Source organism: Castanea sativa, chromosome 12 (assembly GCF_040712315.1).
Source record: "Castanea sativa cultivar Marrone di Chiusa Pesio chromosome 12, ASM4071231v1".
NCBI lineage: Eukaryota > Viridiplantae > Streptophyta > Magnoliopsida > Fagales > Fagaceae > Castanea > Castanea sativa.
Window position 1 is genome coordinate 25,206,592 of NC_134024.1, and position 22,976 is coordinate 25,229,567.

The following is a 22,976-nucleotide window of genomic DNA, read 5'->3' on the forward strand; positions in this document are numbered from 1 at the left end:
TGTGTGTGTGTGTGTGTGTGTAGGGAGAGAGAGAGAGAGAAAGGAATTGTAGCCTTAGACTACAATCAAATTTATTACCAAATTTTGTACAAAATTCAATTATGTTGGGCCTAAAAATATTTATGATAGTCACAAATTTTATTTTAAAAATAAAAAAGCATAAAATTTTTATTTATATAATAATAATTTTTTTTCCAGGTTGTACCGTTGTAGTGATCCTGTAATCACCAAGGATTCAACGTGGAGCCGCCAAGGTCTCACCATCACAGGCCTAGAAGCACCCTTTCATTTAGTCCAAAGGAAGAGTAGGTTCCACGAAATCCATTGTCATTTATACTTTATAATCCGATAATCATTCCCACCTAAAATACATAATCTAATGGTAGAGTTTTAAGAACTCTATAGAAAAAATTATTTTAAGAATTCCAGAAGATTGTACGTAATCTTCTTTAACTGACTTTCTCCTTGTTCTGAAATCCACCCGTATCCTTTTTCCATATCGGAAACATGAGCACTTAGTTCTTGCCGGCCATATGTTATGTTTGCATGAAAAAAATTGGGTGATTTCAATTGCTAAGCTCTTGTACTTTTCTATTTGACTTATCAGTCATGTGCTCGTAAGAATGAGCTAGCCTTATATAGTTAAAAACTCATTCCATACTAACTACGAATACAAATTTTTTGTACCACTTTTCGTGTTTTATTTTATGTTTTATGTTTCGCCAATCTTGATAGGTCAAATGTTTGATTTTGTTTTTTTTCATTTTAAATTTTGGTTATTTTATAAGAATAGTCAAGTAAATACGTTATAATTGGTGACTAATGGAACACAAAAAGTGATTCTGAGTATTTTTATTCACTACCAACTAAGGGTGTCAATTCGGGTTAGCATGTCGGGTTCATATCGTGTCGAGGTAGAGGTATTCAACTAAATGACTCAACTCTAATCCGACCTATTTAATAATCGTGTCATGATTTTTCGACCCAAATCCAACCTGTTAATAAGGCAGGTTGACATGACCCAACCCATTTGATCATTTAGAAGCAATCTGCATAATATGACACAACCCATTTCAACTTACATAATATTAAATATAACATCCATCTAGAAATAATTTTTTTTACATCCCAAAAACAGTGCATACATTTCAAGTCTTCAACCCACATTCAAAATGATATAATTCAACGAAAATATAACATTCATTTAGAAATAAGTTTTTTACACTCCAAAAGAAGTGCACACACTACAACAAATTCAAAATAACATAGTTTAATAAAAATAAAATAACATAGTTCAACAAAAATATAATATCCTTGGAACTTGTCAAATACTAAGTATCAATATTGAAAGAATTGGAGTAAACAGTAGACTAACGTTTATAAAACAAAAACTTTATGTAAAAAAAATTATTGCAGAATTTCGAAACACCAAGAAAACAGTTTTCTTTAATTCTAAAACTCACTAAACACATGAGAGAGAGAGAGAGAGAGAGAGAGAGAGAGAGAGAGCAGTAACCGGTTTGAGACATTGAGTTTGAGAATTGGGCATGAGACTATAAGATAGTAGAGTGAGTAGTACGGCTAAAATAAAATAAAAAAATAAAGTTAGATATTTATAAGAAGGTTTAGAGATTCACGGTTTGTAGGGTTTAGAGATACATGAATATTTATTTGTTATACGAATTTAACGGGTTGTGTTAAATGAGTCATTTCAGGTTGACACGAGTAAATTAGCGTGTCAAATATGTCTATTGTGGGTTACGCGGGTTGACTCGCTTATGACATGTTTCTTATTGTGTCACTTTCGGGTCGACCTGTTTATAATCCAAACCCATTAAGGTCCGACCCAAACCCATTAAGGTCCAATCCTAACCCACAAAAACATGTGTCGGGTTCGTGTTGTGTTCGCGGGTTGGGTTGAACATTGACACCCCTACTACCAACTATCAAATCCACGAATACAAATCTTCTGTACTATATTGTGTTCCACTTTATGTTCCAGTAATCACAATTTGTCATATTTTTATTTTTTTCTATTTTAAAATTTGGTTATTTTGTAAAGAAAGTTAAATAAATATATAGGAAATTATAATTGATGGAAAATGAAGTAGAACACAAAAAATGGTACAGAAGATTTTTTTTTTTATTCCAAATTTATAATATTTTAACAGATTCTTTCCAAAATATATATATATATATATATTTTATCAGATGCATGAATCGTGATTAATCATTTAGAAGCAATCAGAACCATCAAAACCATCCCTTATAGCCACCACAAACATGTGCTCCTATGCGGATATTGCATACCTGTTTTGGCTAATCTCATAATTAAATTAAGGTTCATTGCCATTCAAAGTTCAATAAAATGGTAGCATAAAAAGGAGGGATTCGCCTTGAAACTTGAAACTTGAAAAGCTGGAGTAAAAAGGGAATAACATAAAGGAAGAAAATTGGCATATATATGGAGACTGGGAAATAAAAAATGACACCTGTTCGAATTTTGAGACTTATGAAACACGAAAGGTGCATAGAGAAAATAATATATAAGACAGTTATATATATATATATATATATATATATCTTCTGAACCTAAGACATAAAAGTATTTAACTTTAAAGATTCTTAGAACCTCGAAAAATTTAAGAAGTTTTTTCATTTCCTAATTGTTAAGAATTATGCTAAGCATTTTGTAGGTTTCTCAACAAAAAAAAAAATGCTAAGCGTTTTGTAACTTAACTAGGAGGTATTTTTTAGTATTTCCAAAAAACATCTAAGTTTCAAATCTTACTACCTAACAATTGAATTATCAATATAAAATAAAAACTATTAAGAATTAGAAAATAAACAAACCCTGATCAAAGTCACTTTTTTTCGATTGCATACACTTATGCCTATTGACAATGGCGACTTTAGGATTTTCTTTGAGGGGGGTCAATAGTGTCTTAAGTTAGGATTTTGTTGTGGAGGAGTAAAAAATAAAATGATTAATTTTTTTTTTATATATACAATTGTCATATTACATACAACATAACATAGCATTCTAAATAGTATACAATACAACTATAACTTACATATGTCACATTGTTTGTTATCGCTTCTATCAATTTGTTGTTCCCAAACTCTGAAGACCTGTACCGTGGTTCAAGATTAACGAATGGCTTATTTCTTAGAGAAATTGAATATAATATATGAATTGTCAACTAGAATGTCAGAAAATTAAGAAGCAACCATTGAAAAGTAATACACGAAATAATTTGCATGATTATATAAAACACCATCATTTCAAGCTCATACTACAAACTGTGTCAAGTATGTAAACTAATTACTCCATTTCAAAATTATATATTTTCAAATTAATAAAATCCTCTGTTAAAAAAAAAGTGGACAACTAATATATCTTAATTTGTTGTTTTCAAGTATATGAACGTGCCATTTTAAGGTCACCGCCTAGTAAGTAGCTATTGGTAACTGCAAATTGCAAGATATAGAGTCTGTTTAAAATTTGCTTATTTTGCTGAAACTGAAAATTTTTTGCTGAAAATATTGTAGATAAAGGTAAAAGTTAACTGAAATTGTACAGTGAGACCTATGAATAATACTAAAAAGTGCAATGTAACCTATAAATAGTAGCAAAAATAAGCTAAATAATAATATAAGTTAGCAAAAATAATTTTTGCCAAACACACACATAGGCTGGGTTTGGATAGTGGCAAACCGCACGTCTGTGTGTTTTTGTGTGGGTCTTGTGCATTGTTCACGGGACTCGCAAGTATAGATTTCAACAAAATCAACTTTAAAACTGGATCCCATGGCACTATTTACACATTTAATAATTATTTTGCAATAATGTTTTCAGTTTTCAACAATAAACGGAATATCCAAACAAACCCATAATGAACTTACTTTGATAATTTGATGTTTTGACGAGGAATTAGGCACATTGTAGTTGGAACATCTAAGAATCTTAGACTACTCACCCTATTTTATCAAAAAGAAAAAAGAAAAAGACTACTCACCATAAGATGGTGGCTTAAAGAGTTAAAGTCAATATCTTATTGGGTTGAATAAGAGATTTGGGATTCAATCCCTGCCTATACCAAAAATCGATTGGTGTCTTGGTCTGACGATAAATAGTTATTATTAGGAGCAGACATTATAGGTTGAAACTCTTTCTCAAATTAAAAAAAGTCAAGGCCATGTTATATGCAGAGACGGACTTAGACATCTATGTAGTATTAAAAAATTATAAATACACAAAATCTTTGTTTCTAAAAACATTAAGATGTAATCATTTACCAACAAAGACAAAAACAAAAACAAAATAGTATTTTTTCTAATACTAGGCTGGCTAGGATTTTTTTTTTTTTTTTTGTTAAAGTTAGAACATTTACAATGGTGGTGCTAAAAATTTTAGCTTTTAATACATCAAAAAGCTACTTTATTTATTTTATTACTTCACTTTATAATACACTCAACATCAAATGTTCTATTTTTGTTTATCACTTCATTTAAAATAATATGAACAACTCATTAAAATAATAAGGAAGAGAGAGAATTTGAGTTTTTTAATTGAAGGAAGAGATATAATCTAAATAAAATTTTGTATTTTATTTTAACAACTTGCTACAGTCAATTGGTATAAATACCAGTTGACTGTAATTGCAAAAAAAATTTAGCTTTAGCTTCTCCAATAACACATGATTTTTTTGTCCTTTGATGAAAAAATAGTTTTTTTTTGCTAAAATACAATCGTTATTGTGAGTATTTTTATTGTTTTTGTTAAGTTTTTGAGTTGGATAGTTACTACTTGGGTTAGGTTAGCTAGACTGATTGGGGAGAAGGGGAGCCCAACTACAAAATGAAATATAGAATGACTAAAAAAATAAAAATAAAATTTGGGCCCAAGGGGGCGGGGCCCCCTTGGGCCCCACCTAGGTCAGTCCTTGGTTATTTTCCTGAAAAATAGAAAAGATGATGACTTCTCACCATATGCCTGCTTGTGTAAGACTTTGTTTCCTAAAATATTATATGGTACTTAAAATTTTTTTTTTCTTTAGTGAAACATTTAAATTCAATCTAAATATTCAAATTAATATGTCACTTAACCACCTAAATAATTGTTTTCCATATGCTTTTTTTATTATTTGTCAAGGTCAAACTTTACCTACAAAGTTATACGCCCTTGCATTGCACACTTTTTAAAAAATTAAAAAAATTGTAAATCAGTACTACTACTATTATTATTATTATTATTAGTAGTAGTAGTAGTAGTGAAGGCTAAGAGAAAATTCAATTAAATTCTAAATTAGAGTCTAATTTTATGTCACATGTCTCATTTAATTTTTAAATTTGTGTGTCGGGTGAATTATTATATGTAAAAAACAAAGAGTCTAAACTCAATTAGATTCTAAATTGAATTTTAAAGAATTCAATTTTGCACCATATGTTACATCTAATTTTTTAATTTTTGTGGCAAATGAATTATTGGGTGCAAAAACTAAAGATTTTTTTCCTAAATCATATATATATATATATATATATATATATATATATATATATATATTAATAGTCGAGAAACCATTGCATATTTTAGAAATGTATGGTTTTAAAAGTGTAACTTAATACCATATATAATTTGAACCTCATCTATAAAAAAAAATATGCATAATTTAAATCGTATAATTATGATTTTCTTAATTGTACCCGTACATATGTACGAGCTACACACTAATTATTGTCAAGGATAGACCCAGGTGGGGGCCCAAGCCCCCTTGGGTCCGAAATTTTCTTTTTTTGTTATAATATTTTTTATTTTTGTAGTTAGCTCCTTCCAAAACCTTAGGCCCCCTTTTTCCACAACAAGCCTAACTAGCCTCACCCAAATAGCAACTATTCAACCAAAAACTTAACAAAAACAATAAAAATATTCACAATGATAATTGTATTTTAGCCACACAAAAAAAAAACTATTTTTTCACCAAAGAACCAAAAAATCATGTGTTATTGGAGAAGTTAAAACTAAATTTTTTGCAACTATAGTAAACTGATATAAATACCAATTAACTGTAGCAAGTTGTTGAAAATAAAATACAATATTTTATTAAGATTGTATCTCTTCCTTCAATTAAAAAATTCAAATTCTTTCGCTTCCTTTATTACTTTAATGGAATTATTTACATTATTTTAAATGAAGTTATAAAAAAAAAAATAGAACATTTGATATTGCGTATATTGTAAAGCAAGGTGGTAAAATAGATAAAATAACTTTTTAAGGTGCTAAAAGCTAAAAATTTTAGCACCACCAATGTGAATGCTCTTGGACAAAAAAAAAAAAATATATATATATATATATATATAGCCAATATAGTATTAAAACAAGATATTATTTTGTTTTTGTTTGTCTTTGTTAATAAATAATTACATTTTAATATATTTAAAAATAACGATTTTGAGTATTTATAATTTTTTAATATTATATGGATGCCTATTTGGAGTATTCTTTTTCTTTATACTCCGACCTCCACTAGCTTAAAATCCTAAGTCCTCTCCTAATTATTGTAATGCATGGAAACTCATAAGTATTATTATTTAAAATATTAGGTAAAAGTAACAATTAACAAAATCATAATCATAATCCTAGATTAAAAAAAATAATGTTGCTTTTTCTTCATTATCATTGAAACAATAAATAATATTTTATTTCTATTATGCCTATAATTTCAATTGTTAAAACAGTCTATTCGAACAACGAGGTTGAGCGTTTGGCATTCACTAATGAAATAGAGACAAACACACACAAAAGTTATTACTCATGCCCGACGCTAATAAAAAGCGAAATTAAATCCACTGAAGAGTAAAGAAAAAAATAAATAGACTTATTTTTTAACCGAACCCCTAAGCCCTAACCTCCATATATTGAGGAATTCAATCCATAAATGGTAACTAGAAAGAGATAGAAATGTTCTAGAGCTCAAAATCCCCAAAACACCCTTAAAAGCGCTATGCAAACATCATGCAAATGTATGCATTTGATTGCTAGAGTTTGACCATCAAATTAGGTTTTAGAGGTTTTAGCTACGACATGCATACGCATAAAAGTATAATTTTAACATCATCTATACGTATTTAATTGTGTCTATTTCATCTATCAACTTTTAAAATCAAATCAATTTTATAATTGACTTTATTAAAAAAAATTATCATTAAAACTTACAAGAATAATAGTGATTTGGTCTTGAAAGTTGAGAGATAAAACTAAAACAATTAATAGTTTTTAGACATTGATTTAGAAAGTCAAAGAACAAAATTGAAAAAATTAATTGTATAAGGATGGGAATGAGCTTGCCCATGCCTTTGCTAGAAGAGCAGATTTAACTATAGATATTGATGCGTGGCTAGAAGATCTACTACCAAATTTGAATGATGTATTCCAATAGGATTTTCCACAATAAAATTTTCTTACCTTTTCCTCAAAAAAAAAAAAAATTGTAGGGATAAAACTGAAACCATAACCAAATTATAGTTTTTCCATTAAACCATTACTCTAATTAACTCAATTATCAAAATTTCCAGAAATTTATGGGAATTTTATTATTTATTCTAAATTATTTTATAATTAGTTGTAATTTTTTTTTTGATTAGTCTTATATGATGTACATTTGTTATGTAATTTAAAACAATCAAACTATATTTTTGAAATATAGTATTTATTTTACATATGATATTGAATTAAGTTGTATATCACACAAGAATAATAGTAGTTTATAGGCAAAAATGAAACTTGCACCCACTTACTTTGCCTAAAAATCATAATAGATTTTTAAGTTTTAAATTGGTCATTTTTAGTTGTTCAAGTTTGAAAATTTTCATTTTAGCTTATCAACTTCGCCCAAAAATCATTTTTGCTCTTTAAGTTTGGAGACATCGGTAATTTTAGTTCGGTAACTTTGCTAACCCAATCAGCTCATTCCTTTCGTTCATTGTTATTGATAGGGGTGCTTTGTTACGTCACTCACAATGACACCGTATAGATATTTTGAGAATAAAAATATTGAAAACGGGTGGTTCAACCATAAAAACTGTCAGTTAAACTGGTAAAAACTAGGAATTGGACATTGTTTCAGTTCTTTAACTAATCCGGTTTTTAAAAACATGAATTTAACAGAAATTAAAAAAAAAAAAATCTAAACAATGGTTCTAAAGACTTTGCCAGTCTAGTTAGAATAACATAACAAAAGCCTCGATTTTTTTTTTCACAAAGTAAAGTTTTTTTTTTTTGAGAATGATTCACAAAGTAAAGTTGAGATACCTCTTAAAGCTAAAATTCCCAAAATTCATTTTTCATTGAGATTGTCGCTAGAGTTTAAAGAAGGAATTTTAGTTGCAAGAGGGATTTTAGCCTTGCTTTGTGGGAAAAAAAAAATTAAGAGTTTTGTTTTGTAATGTTACTCCAAGTAGATAGACAACGTCGTTAGAAGAAGTTTGAAACCTTGTTCTGTTTTTTTTTTTCGTTAAATTAATAAATTATTGTTTTAATAATATTTTAATTCTTAAATTCTTAATACACACCTATACAACATCATTTTGACTAACTTAAGAGAGCACTCTTAACGGCAATGAACGAAAGGACTGATCGACTGAGTTATCAAAGTTACCAAAATAAAATGACCAATTCCAAACTTAAAGAAATAAAATGATTTTTTAGCAAATTTATAGGATTAAAATGACTAATTTCAAAGTTAAATGATAAAAATTATTTTTGGGCAAAGTTTCCAATCTAAAAGGACCAATTTCATATTTAAAAGACTAAAATAAATTTTAGGCAAAGTTAGGAAATGTATATTACATTTTTGCCTAGTTTTTTTTTTTTTTTTTTTTTGAGAGAGTTTCAACCTATGGCATCAACTTCTGATGATAGCTTTTTATTATTAGACCAAAACACCAATCAATTTATTGTGTAAGCAAGGATTGAACCCCTGATCTCTTATACAAGTATCAAAAACTTTATAATATTGTCATTGTTTCGCACTACCGTTTGGACTCACTTAGATATATTATAGAAATTATTAATCATATATCAATCAATGAAATAATGGGGGCGATTATTATTATTATTTTTTTTTTTTTTTTTTTGAGAATCAAAGGGGGGAGACATTTACATATCAGGTAACCTAAGAATAAGACAAAAATCGTTTAATTCTTTATTCACTTTTAAGGGAGAAAAAAAGTGAGAGAGAGAGAGAGAGAGAGATTTTCTTTTATTGCTTGAGATTTTGTGATTACCGTTGCCTTACTTCTGGAAAGGACAATAGAGACGTAGAGTGTCTGTGTATAGATTGTACATGTGGTGGGCCTTTTTATTTTATTTTATTTTTATATTTAAATATAATTAAATAATATTTATTTAATTAAGACTATTTTCATTATTTTATTATTATCTTCTAAATCTTTTTAATGTATTTCTTATTCATTTGTTATATTTTCACTCAAATTTTATTTTGTGTCTTATTTAATATTAATAAAAATTTATCTATAGATACCTTTTTAGATTCAATTTGTTTTTTTAATTTTTTTCTGCTTCTTTTTTTTTTAATTTTTTTCATATCTAGATAGATATTTTTCTGGTAGCCATTTATAATTAAAAAAATATTTATGAATAAATGATAAAAGACTTATAATAGAAAATTTAATTGACCTAAAATAAATTTAAAGTGTAGAAAAATAGATCCAATTTATCAAAAGCAAGATTGCAACTTTACTAAATAATGTGGTCATTGTATACTCTAAATTTGTACAAATAAAAATTTATTTATCATATAACTAAATAAATTAGTACTAATAAAAAAAAGTAAATTATTTTTAAAGGATAACTAATGAAAATATATTTAAACAATACAAATTAAATAAATTACTAGAAGTATTAATATATACTATTGAAAATTGGAAAAATTAAACTTAAATGAAATATATTAAATAAATTAACAATCACATCGACTCACGTCATGATGGCTAGATAGTATAAACCCTTTAATCTTTTTTTTTAATAAATAAATACTAGTTTATAGTGGTTTTTTTTTTTTAAATATATAATGCATTCTATTAGCCATTAAAAGGGGCTTGAATTTTTTTTTCTTAATTTGGGTAAAAGGGTAGATAAGTCTTAATTTAAATATATTATATTAGTTAAAATGTGGGGCTTTCTTTAATTTTAAGGCCTTAAGCAACTGTCTTAGTCGTCTATATGCTAGAGTTGGCATTGGGCCTTGTCCTCGGATAAGAAACTTGAATGTGAATCTTACTTACACAAAACATCAATTGGTTCATTATCTTGATTATAATTGATAAAAAGTAAATTTTATGAAGTGAACACCATAAGTTTAAGTCTATTATTTCTAAAATAAATTTTTTAATAAAAAAAATCACAAAAAGCAATTTCACCGCCCATCATCATTTTACTTTAGTAAAAGTATATGTTTTGTCCCTGAATTTAGGTCAAATATTAAATTAAACTTGAAAGTTGAAAGGTTCTATTTTAGTTCTAAAAATATATATGTACACATATTTAGTTAATCTTTTTGTTGTATTATTGCTATAATTGTTGCTTATGTAAAATTTGACAATATCATGTTGTGCTCCATTCCAATAGAAGGTTACAATAGACATAACTTGGAATGTCCACAATTTTTTTTAGGACATATCTTTTATACAATACTAGTGTATAATTTGTACATAATTGCGGTACAATTAAAAAAACAATCATAATTACACATATATATGGATTTAAATTATACCTGATATAAGAGTTATACCTTTTTTTAAGCCATGAATGAGTTCTCTCTCTCTCTCTCTCTCATTTTTATTTTTATATATACACATGAGTTAATTCTTTCTTCTTTTTTTGTTTATTGATTTTTTTTTATGATTTAATTATATTAGACTTTTCATCTTTTGCACAACATTAACTCACCTAGAACAAATTTTTTTAAGAAAAAAAAAACTTATATAAGACATGACACAAAATTAGACAACAATTGAAATTCAATTTAGAATCTAATTGAATTTTTTTCTCAACTTTGGCTTTAGTTATGTTTATATATATATACACACACACACACACACACACTTCCCAATTACTATTTTACTTCATACATGGCTATTTAATATGAGAAATACTAGCGACACAATAATTTCACAACAAATTTTATGTGACAAACTATTAGTAGTACGTAAATAAAAAAAGAAAAAGAATAAAAAAATAATGATGTTAGTGGTGACCCAAATAAAAACCAGTAATAGATTACCACCTAAAATTTGTTATGAAAATGTTGATAATGTAAAATTCCTCATTTAATATTTTAATATCACACGATCTAAAAAAAATACTACATTTATAACATTTTCACAACAAATCATAACTAAAAAAAATACTACATCTCTAATATTTTCACAACAAATCATAACTAGCAAGTTGTTACTTGTTGTAACTAGTAGGCAAAAAAGTAATTTTAGTAGTAATAACCTATGTTAGGAAATTTTAGTAGTAATAACCTATGTTAGGAAAAAGTATTTTGTATCAAATAATACTACTTCATTCATATCAAAACTCAATAAATAAGAGACATATGTATAAAAATAACAATCCACTAACACATATTTTTCATTTGTTAATGAGGTAGTTATTTTTCACTAACATGTCTCACAATTGGATTTTGATACCGCTAACATGGTATCATTTGATACTAAACACATCTTCCTAGTTTAGAACTAGTTACAACTTGATATCTAAAATTTGATGTGAGGTATAAAAAAAAAATACTACATCTATAACATTTTCACAATAAATTCTAAGTAGTAAGTTGTTGCTTGCTATAGTTGGTAGGTAAAAAAGTAATTTAAATGATGACGTCTTAAATTAAAACCACTAATAGCTTGTCATCTAAAATAAAAATAAAATAAAATAAAAACATTTTACACCCGTGACATACTGATAATAGTTTAAAGTTTTATACATGTGATACACTGATACTACCATGTTATTACCAATTGATCTCAGGTTTTTGATTTATTGCCTCCGACTATAAAAGAGTTTGGTACGTACGGAATCTACAGATTCTTTCACTTTCACCTCCAACTTCATAACCCAAATTTTCTTCTTTTTTAATGGTAACGCAACCCAAATATCCAGTGGTAAGAATATTTTAATTGTTGGATCATATTACCAATTTACCACAAAGAGTAATTCGAATAGTGGAAAGTAAAGGACAAATACACACACACACTCTCTCTCCATACATGTTTTCTCCCAAGATAAATCCTCAACTCAACCATAGACCACTTCAAAACCTGTTTTTTTTTTTTTTTTTTTATCATGGTAATTTGGTAATTCTCTGCTTTTACTTTAGTATCAAATATACGTAAGCACTACTGTTGTTTATTTCAACTTTTTTTATTTTTCTCTTAGCATTTTCGGATAATAAATAAATTAGATGATAGTTGTGATGTGTGAAGAGAGAAAAATTATTTTAATAAATTAAAAAAATAATATTTTATTAAAATATAATTTAGAATAAATAATCTAAGGTGAGTGTTTTTGAGAAGTAATTCAGTAAAATTATTAAAAAAATAATAAGTTATTATGTAAGTAAATAATAATTTTATGCACGAGCCAACATGAATAACGCATTTTTTAGGATAACTCTTGCCCCAAATCAACTGTGATATTTTCCAAATTTTTCCCCCTAACTCACACTTTTTATATAATAAAAAAATTATTTGGTAAGAACTATTTGTTGGGAAAAACTAAAATTAATACCAGTTTTTAATTTTTCTACAAAACATTGGGCAAGATAAACTTATGATGCCCACGTTTTTTTTTTTACCAGTTTTAACTTTTAACCCTTCGCGCGCTTTTCACAGTTTCACGAAACACTTAACGTACAATCAATTCATGAATTTGTCACATAGTACAAGAGGAGTTCTTGTTTCTTTTTTTTTTTTTTGATACGCGGAGTTCTTGTTTCCTACTACCAAGAGTAAAGACAAATAGACGTTAATCACTGTGGTTAATTTTTTGTGTTCCAACATTTGGGATAAGACTAACTTCAAAAATCTACTGTGTTCCAAATTGACGTTAATCACTGTGGTTAATTTTTTGTTTTCCTCTATATAAACACACGTGCTTCTGGTATTGTGCACCTATCAATTCTCAGCTTCTGGTATTCTGATACCTGGCTTCTCTCAAGGCTTTTTTGATTCCTCATCTGGGTTCTCTTTCTTGTTTCTAGATTTTGTGTTGAAACATTGAACAAAATGCAAAATACTGCGCATTTGGTGTTCGGAATCTTTGGTGGGTTTTATTCAATTTCTCTGCGTTTCTTTCTTTCTTTCTTGGCCTTTTGGACTTATGGTTCCTCTGTTTTGTTATCTTTCTCTGCAGGAAATGCTACTGCTCTGTTCCTCTTCTTGGCTCCATTGTATGTATCATTTGAGAACCCCTTTTTGGCTCTTATAAATTTGCCAACTTTTAGTCCTTTTTAACTCTTTTCTCCAAAAGGGTGTTGTTCTTTTTGATTCTTGGACATGTTTTTACAATCTTTTCTACTCTCTTTTAGTCTTTATTTTATATATATATATATATATATATATATATATATATATATATATATATATATATATATATCTGATGAATCTGACTGACATATTCTATTACTGAGAAGTTGTTAATCTGTGTAATTCATGTGAGGAATTGTGAATAATTTTGGTACGTATTGTAGGATAACATTCTGGAGGATAATAAAGAGCAAGTCCACAGAACAGTTTTCAGGCATTCCATACGTGATGACCTTGCTCAACTGCCTTCTTTCTGCTTGGTATATAATATATGCTTCTAGTTTCATCAACCGGGTTCTTTTTAATTTTTATTGTTTCTTTTCTTCATTTGCTACCGTTTTTTACGCCTATGCTTCTCTGTTTTTGACATGGATTATGAGTGTCTTTAATTACTATTATTATGATGATGAAAATGATAGGAATTTTATAGTTAATTCATGTTAATTTCATGGCCATCCGGGCATTCAGGGGCCTCTGTGTTGGTTGGTTGGACTTGGGAGTCTAGGCTAGCAATTAAACGGGATGGCAATTTTGGTTTAACATTTCTTGCTTTAGGAAAATGAAATTTGATGCTTGGTTGATTAATGTTAATATATTATGTACCGTGTGTATGGTACTATTTAATATTTGTTTCTTTAGTAACGAAAATTTCAATTGGTGTGTCATTCATAAGAAATTTTAGCCCTTTCCCAAAATTATCTCTATTTTTTTTCAAAGAAACATTCTCTCGATCTGCTAGTTCCTTCAATTTTAAATTGTAAAGAAATAAAATAACAAAAATAAAAAATATGAACCATAAAATCTTTTGAAATTCTACTTCTTCGTTTTTGATTTAATTGTGCTGCCAATAGTCCAAAATAATTTCCTTGTTTCATATTTTCAGAGTTGTCTAGTTCAATTGTCTTATAATTACTGATTTTATACGTGAAATAAATGTTGAACAGGTATGGCCTACCCCTTGTGTCAAAAAACAATCTTTTAGTTTCAACAATCAATGGCACTGGTGCAGGAATAGAGATCATATATGTGTTGATCTTCATCGTATATGCCCCAAAGAAAGAAAGAACCAAGATTTTGGGGCTCTTCGCGTTTGTGCTCACCTTTTTCGCAGCCGTGGTCTTGATCTCCCTCCTAGCCTTGCATGGCAATGCCAGAAAGCTCTTCTGTGGCTTTGCTGCTGCCGTTTTCTCCATAATCATGTATGGATCACCTCTATCAATCATGGTGAGTTTTAACTCTTAAGCTATTTCTTGATTTTTTTTTTTCTTGTTAAATATTTAATGAAGAAATTGACTGGGCCCTGATTGATTTTGTTTCAAAGATTATGCCTCAGCCACTGGACCCAGGTTCAGTTATTTCCGTATGCAATTTGCACTTTTTTTTTTTCGTGAATTATCAATTATGATAGCTTGGTCACGGGGAAGTGTGACAGCTTTCTTTATGTTAGGCCATTTTCTGAGCAAGTTAGCCAATCAAGAAATTGGTTATCCCACTCAGGAATCAGAATATAACGCTATAAGACAAAATTTTGGTACAGTATCCTAATTCCTAAGTACTGTATCCTAGCCGCTTAGGTTGTCAAATTGATTTCAACAAAATGATTACGTTGACACTACAAGAAAATAGTCTGCTAGCGAGGGTAATAGTTTTACATTTTTTAATAAATATTTTGCTAATGCGTGCCTTAACACACAATAATTAACTAATTTTAGAAATATTTTTTTAGAAATTAAAAAAGTATTAATAATTTTTTTAATTTTCAAAAAAATATTTTTTTAAATAGATAGTTTAACTAGACCCTTTTAATAACGATTAAATTCAATCATATGCAAATCTTAAATACAATACCTAAAAAATTGTATGTAAAATTTTACCAATATATTAATATTTGTTTTAAAGTTAAACATACAATTATGCTTCCTAAGAAGTTTGGTTAAACATACTTTTTGGTGCATGAACTTATATGGGTTTTATATGTATATGCAGAGGACTGTGATTAGAACAAAGAGTGTTGAATTCATGCCATTTTTCCTGTCTCTGTTTTGTTTTCTGTGCGGCACTTCCTGGTTTATCTTTGGTCTGATCGGCATGGACCCTTTTGTATACGTAAGCATCTTCTCTAAATTCCTTAACTATTATCTTATAAATAAATGCTTCGTTGTATGGCTGAGAAGTCTTGGGAAAAGGAAATATTGGAGTGTTGTGGATATATTATCGTACTCCCCAAAAGCTTAAGACCAGTTATAAATTTTTTCAACAAACTAATCGAGCCTAGTTACATGTATTTTTTTCGGTTATTCTATTCTATTTAAAGTTGCTCCCTTTTTTCCTCAAAAAGTCATAGTTTTTTTTTCCTTAATGAATATGTTAGTATCTTTTACACGTTTTAATGTTATTTTAGATCCTCTCAAAGCCCTTATATAAAATTCCTTAACATTATCTGTTTGCATGTCCCTAGTAAGAAAATTTGTGTTCCACAAAGAGCTTAGGAATGGCCAATTTACAGCCTGAGTTCCCAAGTTTTGAAGCTGCTATTTCTATTTCATATTCAACAAAATACTACCTACAAAATAAGTATTTCTTAAACATTTCATATTATAAAACACATTAACAAAGTATAACATACAAAATAAGTGTTTCTTATTTTGTGTACGATTTTTGTTTAGTCCATTTTTATTTTTTTATTTTGCTTTTGTAGTTAAAGGGGTATGAATTTTATTTATTTATTTGTTTTTTTGTAGGTTAATATCTAAATATTTAAAAAAATGAGAGACAAAAGTGTATATATATATATTTAAAGACAAATCTTAATTTTTTTATACCAATTATTTTTGTTTTTTTTTTATAACTTATATGCATATATATATATATATATATATTTTTTTTTGGTGGGTGGGCCATGGCCCCCTCTGCCCTAGTGTGGGTCCGCCCTGACCTCAACTTACTATTTCAGTTGAATTTTGCATGGGTGTAGATGTATTTATAACTGAGTGTGTATAATAAACGCTTCTTGCTCTCATGGAAATGTATAATGTCGTTGCAGGTAAACAATGGGTTCGGTTCTTTTCTTGGAGCCCTGCAGCTTATTCTGTACTTTATCTACCGTAAAAACAAGGGCAATGGCAAGGGCAAAAACGAGAACAAAAACACCGCTGTAGTATCCATGGAGCTGGGATTTCCTGATGAACCCAACGAAGATAAGGAGATATCCAACACAAACGGTGCTCAGAATGCATGGCCACGTATAGACTCGTAGCTTTTGCCCTTTTGGAGGCTTGGGACTGTACCTCCAATCATTTTCTTCAATCGTGCTGTGCCTTTACTATCAAAAATTCAGTTCTATTATATATGTGCTGAATATTTACTTTGTTGCTAATAATCTTGTAATGAGACAATGCTATTTTATAGAAGGCACAGACCGTGATACATACAAAATGTAGAATGTTGACTGAGTCTGGGGATATGTCTTGGAAATTGGTTCAGATTTCCATTTTTTTTTTCTTTCTTCCTAAAGTGGATCAAGATTTCACATATGATAAAATGTACTGCAAGAGGGTACTATCTTATCGTGTTCATCACATGATCGATGAGATGAAGTACTCTTTAAATTTCGTGAAGCTACCCAATGTGTTAATGCCATTGTGAAAATTTGTATTTTGCTTTATTATAATAAAATGGATCTGTATTCTATGAAGCATAGGTGTGTTTCCGAATTCGGGAGCGAGTGTGAGTGCGAGTGCGAGTATGGGTGTTAGACTCAATAATTTTTGAAAAAGTTGGGTGCGGATGTGGCAATTAAAAAATTATTAAAAATATTTTATTTATATTTTTTATATATTGCTAAGTATACTTTTTCATATAATTGTGTGTGTGTGTGTGTATAAATTTAAGAGTAATAGTAGAGAACAACTAAAAAATGATATTCATAATTTAGAATATAACCTACAAGTTTACTTTTATTGTTTTTTTAACATGTATTTTGGCTGATTTTGGCTGTAATCTGCGTGAATCGACCGGAATCTACGCCGAATCGGCCCAAATCTGATTGAATCGAAAAAAAAAAGAGGCCAAATCGGCCCGTCAAAGGAGTGTCGCTAGGTCGCTGTGAGTCTGGTGCGGGTGCGGTAGCCTTAGAGCCACACCCGCGCTTTCTAGTCTGTATTACCCGTGCTTTCTAGTCTGTATTATCATAGGCTCTGTCCTCCTAATTATATTGTTTTTGCTTAGAGTTTATAAATATTTGGTTTTATATATAGTTATATATCTTGAAAGAGACAATTAAAATTTTTTTTTTTTTTGATAATGACCCATTCAACACTTTCATTAACTTACAATAGGATTACACTGGGTTACATCAATTCGAATTTGGTCAACAATGCTGGGCGGAGTATCTTCTACCTAGATATTACAATCATCAAGAAATTTGGCTTGCCTAGCCAAAATGTGAGTAGCTTGGTTGCCGTTTCTTCGAGTATGGATTATCTCCCAATCGTTGAAGCTCTTCAGTCTCCCCCAAATTCCATCCACAATTAAACCGATAGAACTCGGGGGTGCAATCTGCCTACCTAAGTACCTGACCACCTGTTGAGCATCGCACTCGATAATGATGTCTTTGAGGCCTAGGTCCGCAGCAAACCACAAGCCTTCCTCCACGGCTTTTGTCTCTACTTCCAGAACTCCTAAAGGCAGATCAAATTTCTTGCTCATAGCTCCCATGATCTCACCTCTGTCATTTCTTATAACCACACCCACGCCACAACCCCTTAAGTCCTCAAAGATTGCCCCATCGGTGTTCACTTTGTACCAACCTGGTTTTGGAGGCCACCACCTGGTCGTATCAGGAGCAAAAGGCAAGACTTGAGCCTGATATACCTGTCAGGATTCTTTCATGTACTCCGTTGCTTCCCTGACAATCACATCGTGGTTTTTGCAATGACCCCCATGTCTCACTTGGTTCTTATTATTCCACAGACTCCATACCGTAGTGGCAAACAGCTCCCAATTAAAACCTGTGTTCTTGTCCTTAATCTCCCACATGATGTTAATGAATTCCTTAGGAGGATCATGGAAACAGGGCAGCTTCAGTCTTGTGCAGCTCCATACTGCCTCCGCGAGTTTACAGCTCCACAACACATGCCCCGAGGACTCCGCACTACCACAAATATCACACCCCTCATCCACCTCAATCCCTCTAGCCCACAAGCGGACCTTTGTGGGGAGAATGTTTTTGCAGGCTCTCCACAGCAGGTGCTTGATTCTGCTTGGGCAGTTTAGACCCCTCCAAATGGCCTTCATCCCTGAATTGTCCGAGCTACTACCACCATCACCCCGGCTGCGCACTTCTTTTAGATCCCTTTAAGCCACCATATATGCGCTCTTAACTGTAAATTTTTCATTTGTAGTCCATGCCCACACCAGTGAGTCCATAGGGAGTCTAACACTAATGGGAATGCTTAACACCATCTCAGCTTCGTGAGGGAGAAAACTGGTTTTAACCTTCGCCACGTCCCATGTGCCTCTGTTTTTATTCAGCAAAGATGACACCTTTTCCATACCTGTGTGCTCCCCCATCGGGCTTGTCGCTTTGAAAGACTCCGGGGAAGGAATCCATCTATCTTTCCAAATGTGGACGCTTTCTCCATTACCAATACACCATCTGGACCCCTTTTCCACCACTGATCTAGCGGCCAAGATGCTTCTCCATGCATGTGAAGGCCTTCTTCCCAGCTCAGCCTCATTGAAATTACCATGCTGAACGTATTTTGCTTTGAACGCTTTATTAACCAGCGAGTTGGGGCTTTGCAGGATCCCCCACCATTGCTTAGCAAGTAGCGCTAAATTAAAAGCTTTGAGGTCCCTAAACCCCATGCCCCCTTCCGCCTTTGGGGAACACAACTTTTCCCAAGAAACCCAAGCCATTTTTCTCTCCCTATCCTTTTGACCCCACCAGAAATTGCTCATCATCGAATTCAGCTTCTTACACAACATGTCAGGAATTTTAAAACAACTCATCGTGTACGTTGGTGTTGCTTGCGCTACTGCTTTTATTAAAATTTCCCTCCCAGCGTAAGAGAGGAGCTTGCCCTTCCAACCCGCTATTCTTCTCCCTACTTGGTCCTTGATGCGGTTAAAAGCCTTTCTTTTCCCCCTCCCCACCAACGGTGGCAGCCCTAGGTACTTCTCGTGGTGTTTAACTACTCTTGCCCCCAATTTCTCCTTCACATAATTCTTAACCTCCCCGCTAGTGTTCTTGCTGAAATATAGGGAGGTTTTTTCTCTATTGAGTTTTTGCCCCGAATCCCCTTCATAATCTTCAAGTACCTTCAATACTCTATCACATTCTTCCCTCGTGGCTCTACAAAACACTATGCTATCGTCGACAAAAAGCAAATGAGATATTCTCGAAGCTCCCCTACAAACTGCAATCCCCCTAAGCTGCCCTTCCCTTTCCTCCTTTTTAAACATTGCCGAAAGGCCTTCAGCACATAAAAGGAACAAATAGGGGGATATTGGGTCACCTTGACGCAGCCCCTTTGAAGGAACTATTCTCCCTCTTGGTTCGCCATTGATCAACACTAAGTAGGAAACCGTAGTTACACACATCATTATTAGAGAAATCCACTTGTCATGAAAACCCATCTTTCGCATCATCACTTCCAAGTACACCCACTCGACCCTATCGTAGGCCTTACTCATGTCAAGCTTAATTGCCATTAAAGCCTCCTTCCCTTTCTTCCTTTGGTCAATGCAATGCATGGTTTCAAAGGCCACTAGCACATTGTCAATAATAAGCCTACCCGGAACAAATGCGCTCTGAGAATCATCGATCACTACTGCAAGAACTCCTTTCAATCTATTCGCAAGAATCTTAGAGATTAATTTGTACACAATGTTGCATAGGCTTATTGGCCTAAACTCAGTAATCTTTTAAGGGGATTTCACCTTCGGAATGAGGCATATATATGTTTCATTTAACCCCCTCGGCATTGTGCCTGTATTGAGGGTAGCAAGAGCACAGTTGACAACCGCTGGACCAACAATATCCCAATAGTGTTTAAAGAAAATTGGAGACATACCATCCGGTCCGGGCGCCTTTGTGGGGTGCATTTGCTTAAGGGCCCCCCATACTTCCTCTGCTTTAAAGGCCGTAAGCAACTCTTCATTCATTTCCGGGGTGACACGAGTTGTAATTGAGTTCAAGCTGGCATCAAAGCTGGTTGGCTGGTTAGAGTGGTAAATGTTTTCAAAGTAGTCCATGATAATGCGTTCCATACCCTCCTTATCTTCCACCCACACTCCATCTGTGTTTTGCAACCCCGCAATCCAGTTTTTCCTCCGCCTTTGACTAGCCGTGGCGTGGAAAAACTTTGTATTTCTATCCCCCCATTTCAACCACAGGGCTCGGGACCTTTGATTCCACATTATTTCTTCTCTGACTTGAATCTCATTGATTTCCTTTCTTACCTTCTGAATCTCTTCTGCTTTCCCGTGTACACTATCCTAGCACTCCAATTGTTGGAGCATCTCCTTTTTTTGTTTCAACACCCTATACACATGACCAAACTCCTTCCAGTTCCAAGCTTGTAAGTTTTCTTGGCATCTTTTTATTCTGTCTCCTATACCGAGTTCTACTTCAGCCCAACCCGGCTCCCAAGCCTCTTCCACAATCTCTTTACACCTCTCATCTCTTGTCCACATCGCTTTAAAGAAGAAGCGCTTATTTCCTCTCTTTTGAGGCTGTTGACGCTCAAGGGTGAGCATTAACATACAATGGTCCGAGATGGACATAGCCACATGCCTTACTCTTGCCTCAGGGAAAAGCCTCATCCATCCTTCTGGTGCCACCATACAGTCTAGCCTAACTTTTGTACGCTGAGCACCCCCTCCCATTACACCAAGTATAGTTCTGCCCAATGAAACCTAAATCAAAAAGCCCATATCTGTTCAGGCACTCTCTAAACTCCTCCATCTGATTAGCATCTCTATCTAGCCACCCAATTTTCTCATTTGATTGAGTGATTTCATTGAAATCACCAAACACAATCCAAGGCATAAAGTACTGATTTTTGAGATTTTCCAACAGTTGCCAAGAGATAAAACGTTTACCTGCATCGGGATGCCCGTAGAAGCCTGTTGCCCTCCATGGATTTGAAGCTGAGTTCTCATGGACTTCCACATCGATATGGGAGTTTGAGCAGCTCCTAAATCTGATATTTGAACCCTCCTTCCACATCATAGCCAAACCACCACTTCTTCCATCACTAGGGACCGTGATTCCCTGAGTGTACTCTAATTTGTTTCTGATTCCTTTCATTCTGCTCTCTCCCGTCTTCGTTTCTACTACGAAGATCAGAGATGGGTCTTTTGCTTGCACCTCATCGGCGAGTGTCCGAACCGCTAAGGCCGACCTAAGACCCCGACAATTCCATGCCAAGATTGTCATGAGGCTCGGCGGTGCTGCCTCACAGCAACCGCCTCTCCGCTAACCATTTTTTCCTTCCCATCCTCTGTTTGCCCGTTTTGTCTCCCTGCCCTTCTGTGTTTTTGCTCTAGCGTATTAGGATCTAATTCACAAAGTGGAGTTGGACCCTCTCGCTTAGCAGCTTTGTGGCATTTAATGTCACCTTTCTTCTCTTTTTTAACTTCACGGGCTAGCCGTTTCCAATGCCTATTATTTAGGCTTATTTTCTCTGCAGTCCAACCCGTTCCCTCCTTTTAAGACATAGCCAAAGGGCTCAGTTCAGCCTCTACCCCTAATGGGCTTACTGATCCGAGAGGCGAAATTGGGTTTGGCGCCGAATGTTGTATGACTTTTTCTCCTGTCACGTGGTCTTCGCTTATTTCCCATAGCATCCCTACTGCACCCTTTGACTGGACTTTGTGTTGATCTGGTGTCTTCCTTTCTTCTCCCATGTTCTTTCCATCTTGCTTTTCCCCCTCTTTGTTGATTTTTCCATTTTTGTGTAAACTTGCTGACACCCTCCCCGCATCCCCAACATTTACTTTTGTATGTGTCAGGGGCCGCTGCTTTATGCACGGCAGACCCACCTCGTGAGCCCCACCAGCCTCCCCTGTCACCTCATGTCTCCTAATCACCACCTCCCTCCTTTTAGATTCGACGCCGATGTTCCACCAGCCTGAAGCCGTATCTGTTCCTCTCCCCATACTAGACCGCTGTGACTCCTGCAAATATCTCCTTAGAATTTCACCCTTCATCCAAGACCCGTACTGTAGTTCTTCCTTCTTGGGTCGATTGTTGCACTCCCCTTAGTCAGGACAGTCTTTCAATGCGTGGCTAAGCAAGCCACACCGATAACAAAAGTTAGGAAGTCTCTCGTATTTGAAGTTGATCCACCTACTTTCCC

The 22,976-nt window shown here is 32.5% G+C and overlaps 2 protein-coding genes across 2 annotated transcripts; one reads left to right on the forward strand and one right to left on the reverse strand.

Moving 5' to 3' along the window:
• The first annotated feature begins 13,195 nt into the window (after positions 1 to 13,195).
• On the forward strand, positions 13,196 to 17,302 carry LOC142618993 (bidirectional sugar transporter SWEET1-like). The gene is made up of 6 exons (XM_075792066.1): positions 13,196 to 13,348; positions 13,439 to 13,475; positions 13,776 to 13,871; positions 14,556 to 14,835; positions 15,598 to 15,717; positions 16,655 to 17,302. The coding sequence occupies exons 1-6, from the start codon at positions 13,312 to 13,314 to the stop codon at positions 16,865 to 16,867; spliced, it is 783 nt and encodes a 260-aa protein (XP_075648181.1). The 5' UTR covers positions 13,196 to 13,311; the 3' UTR covers positions 16,868 to 17,302.
• Positions 17,303 to 21,111: 3,809 nt separating this feature from the next.
• Positions 21,112 to 22,054, reverse strand: LOC142620426 (uncharacterized). Its single transcript, XM_075793794.1, has 2 exons — positions 21,564 to 22,054; positions 21,112 to 21,517 (listed from the first exon to the last, which is right to left on the reverse strand). Exons 1-2 carry the CDS (start codon positions 22,052 to 22,054, stop codon positions 21,112 to 21,114), a joined length of 897 nt encoding a protein of 298 aa, XP_075649909.1.
• Between the last annotated feature and the right edge of the window lie 922 nt (positions 22,055 to 22,976).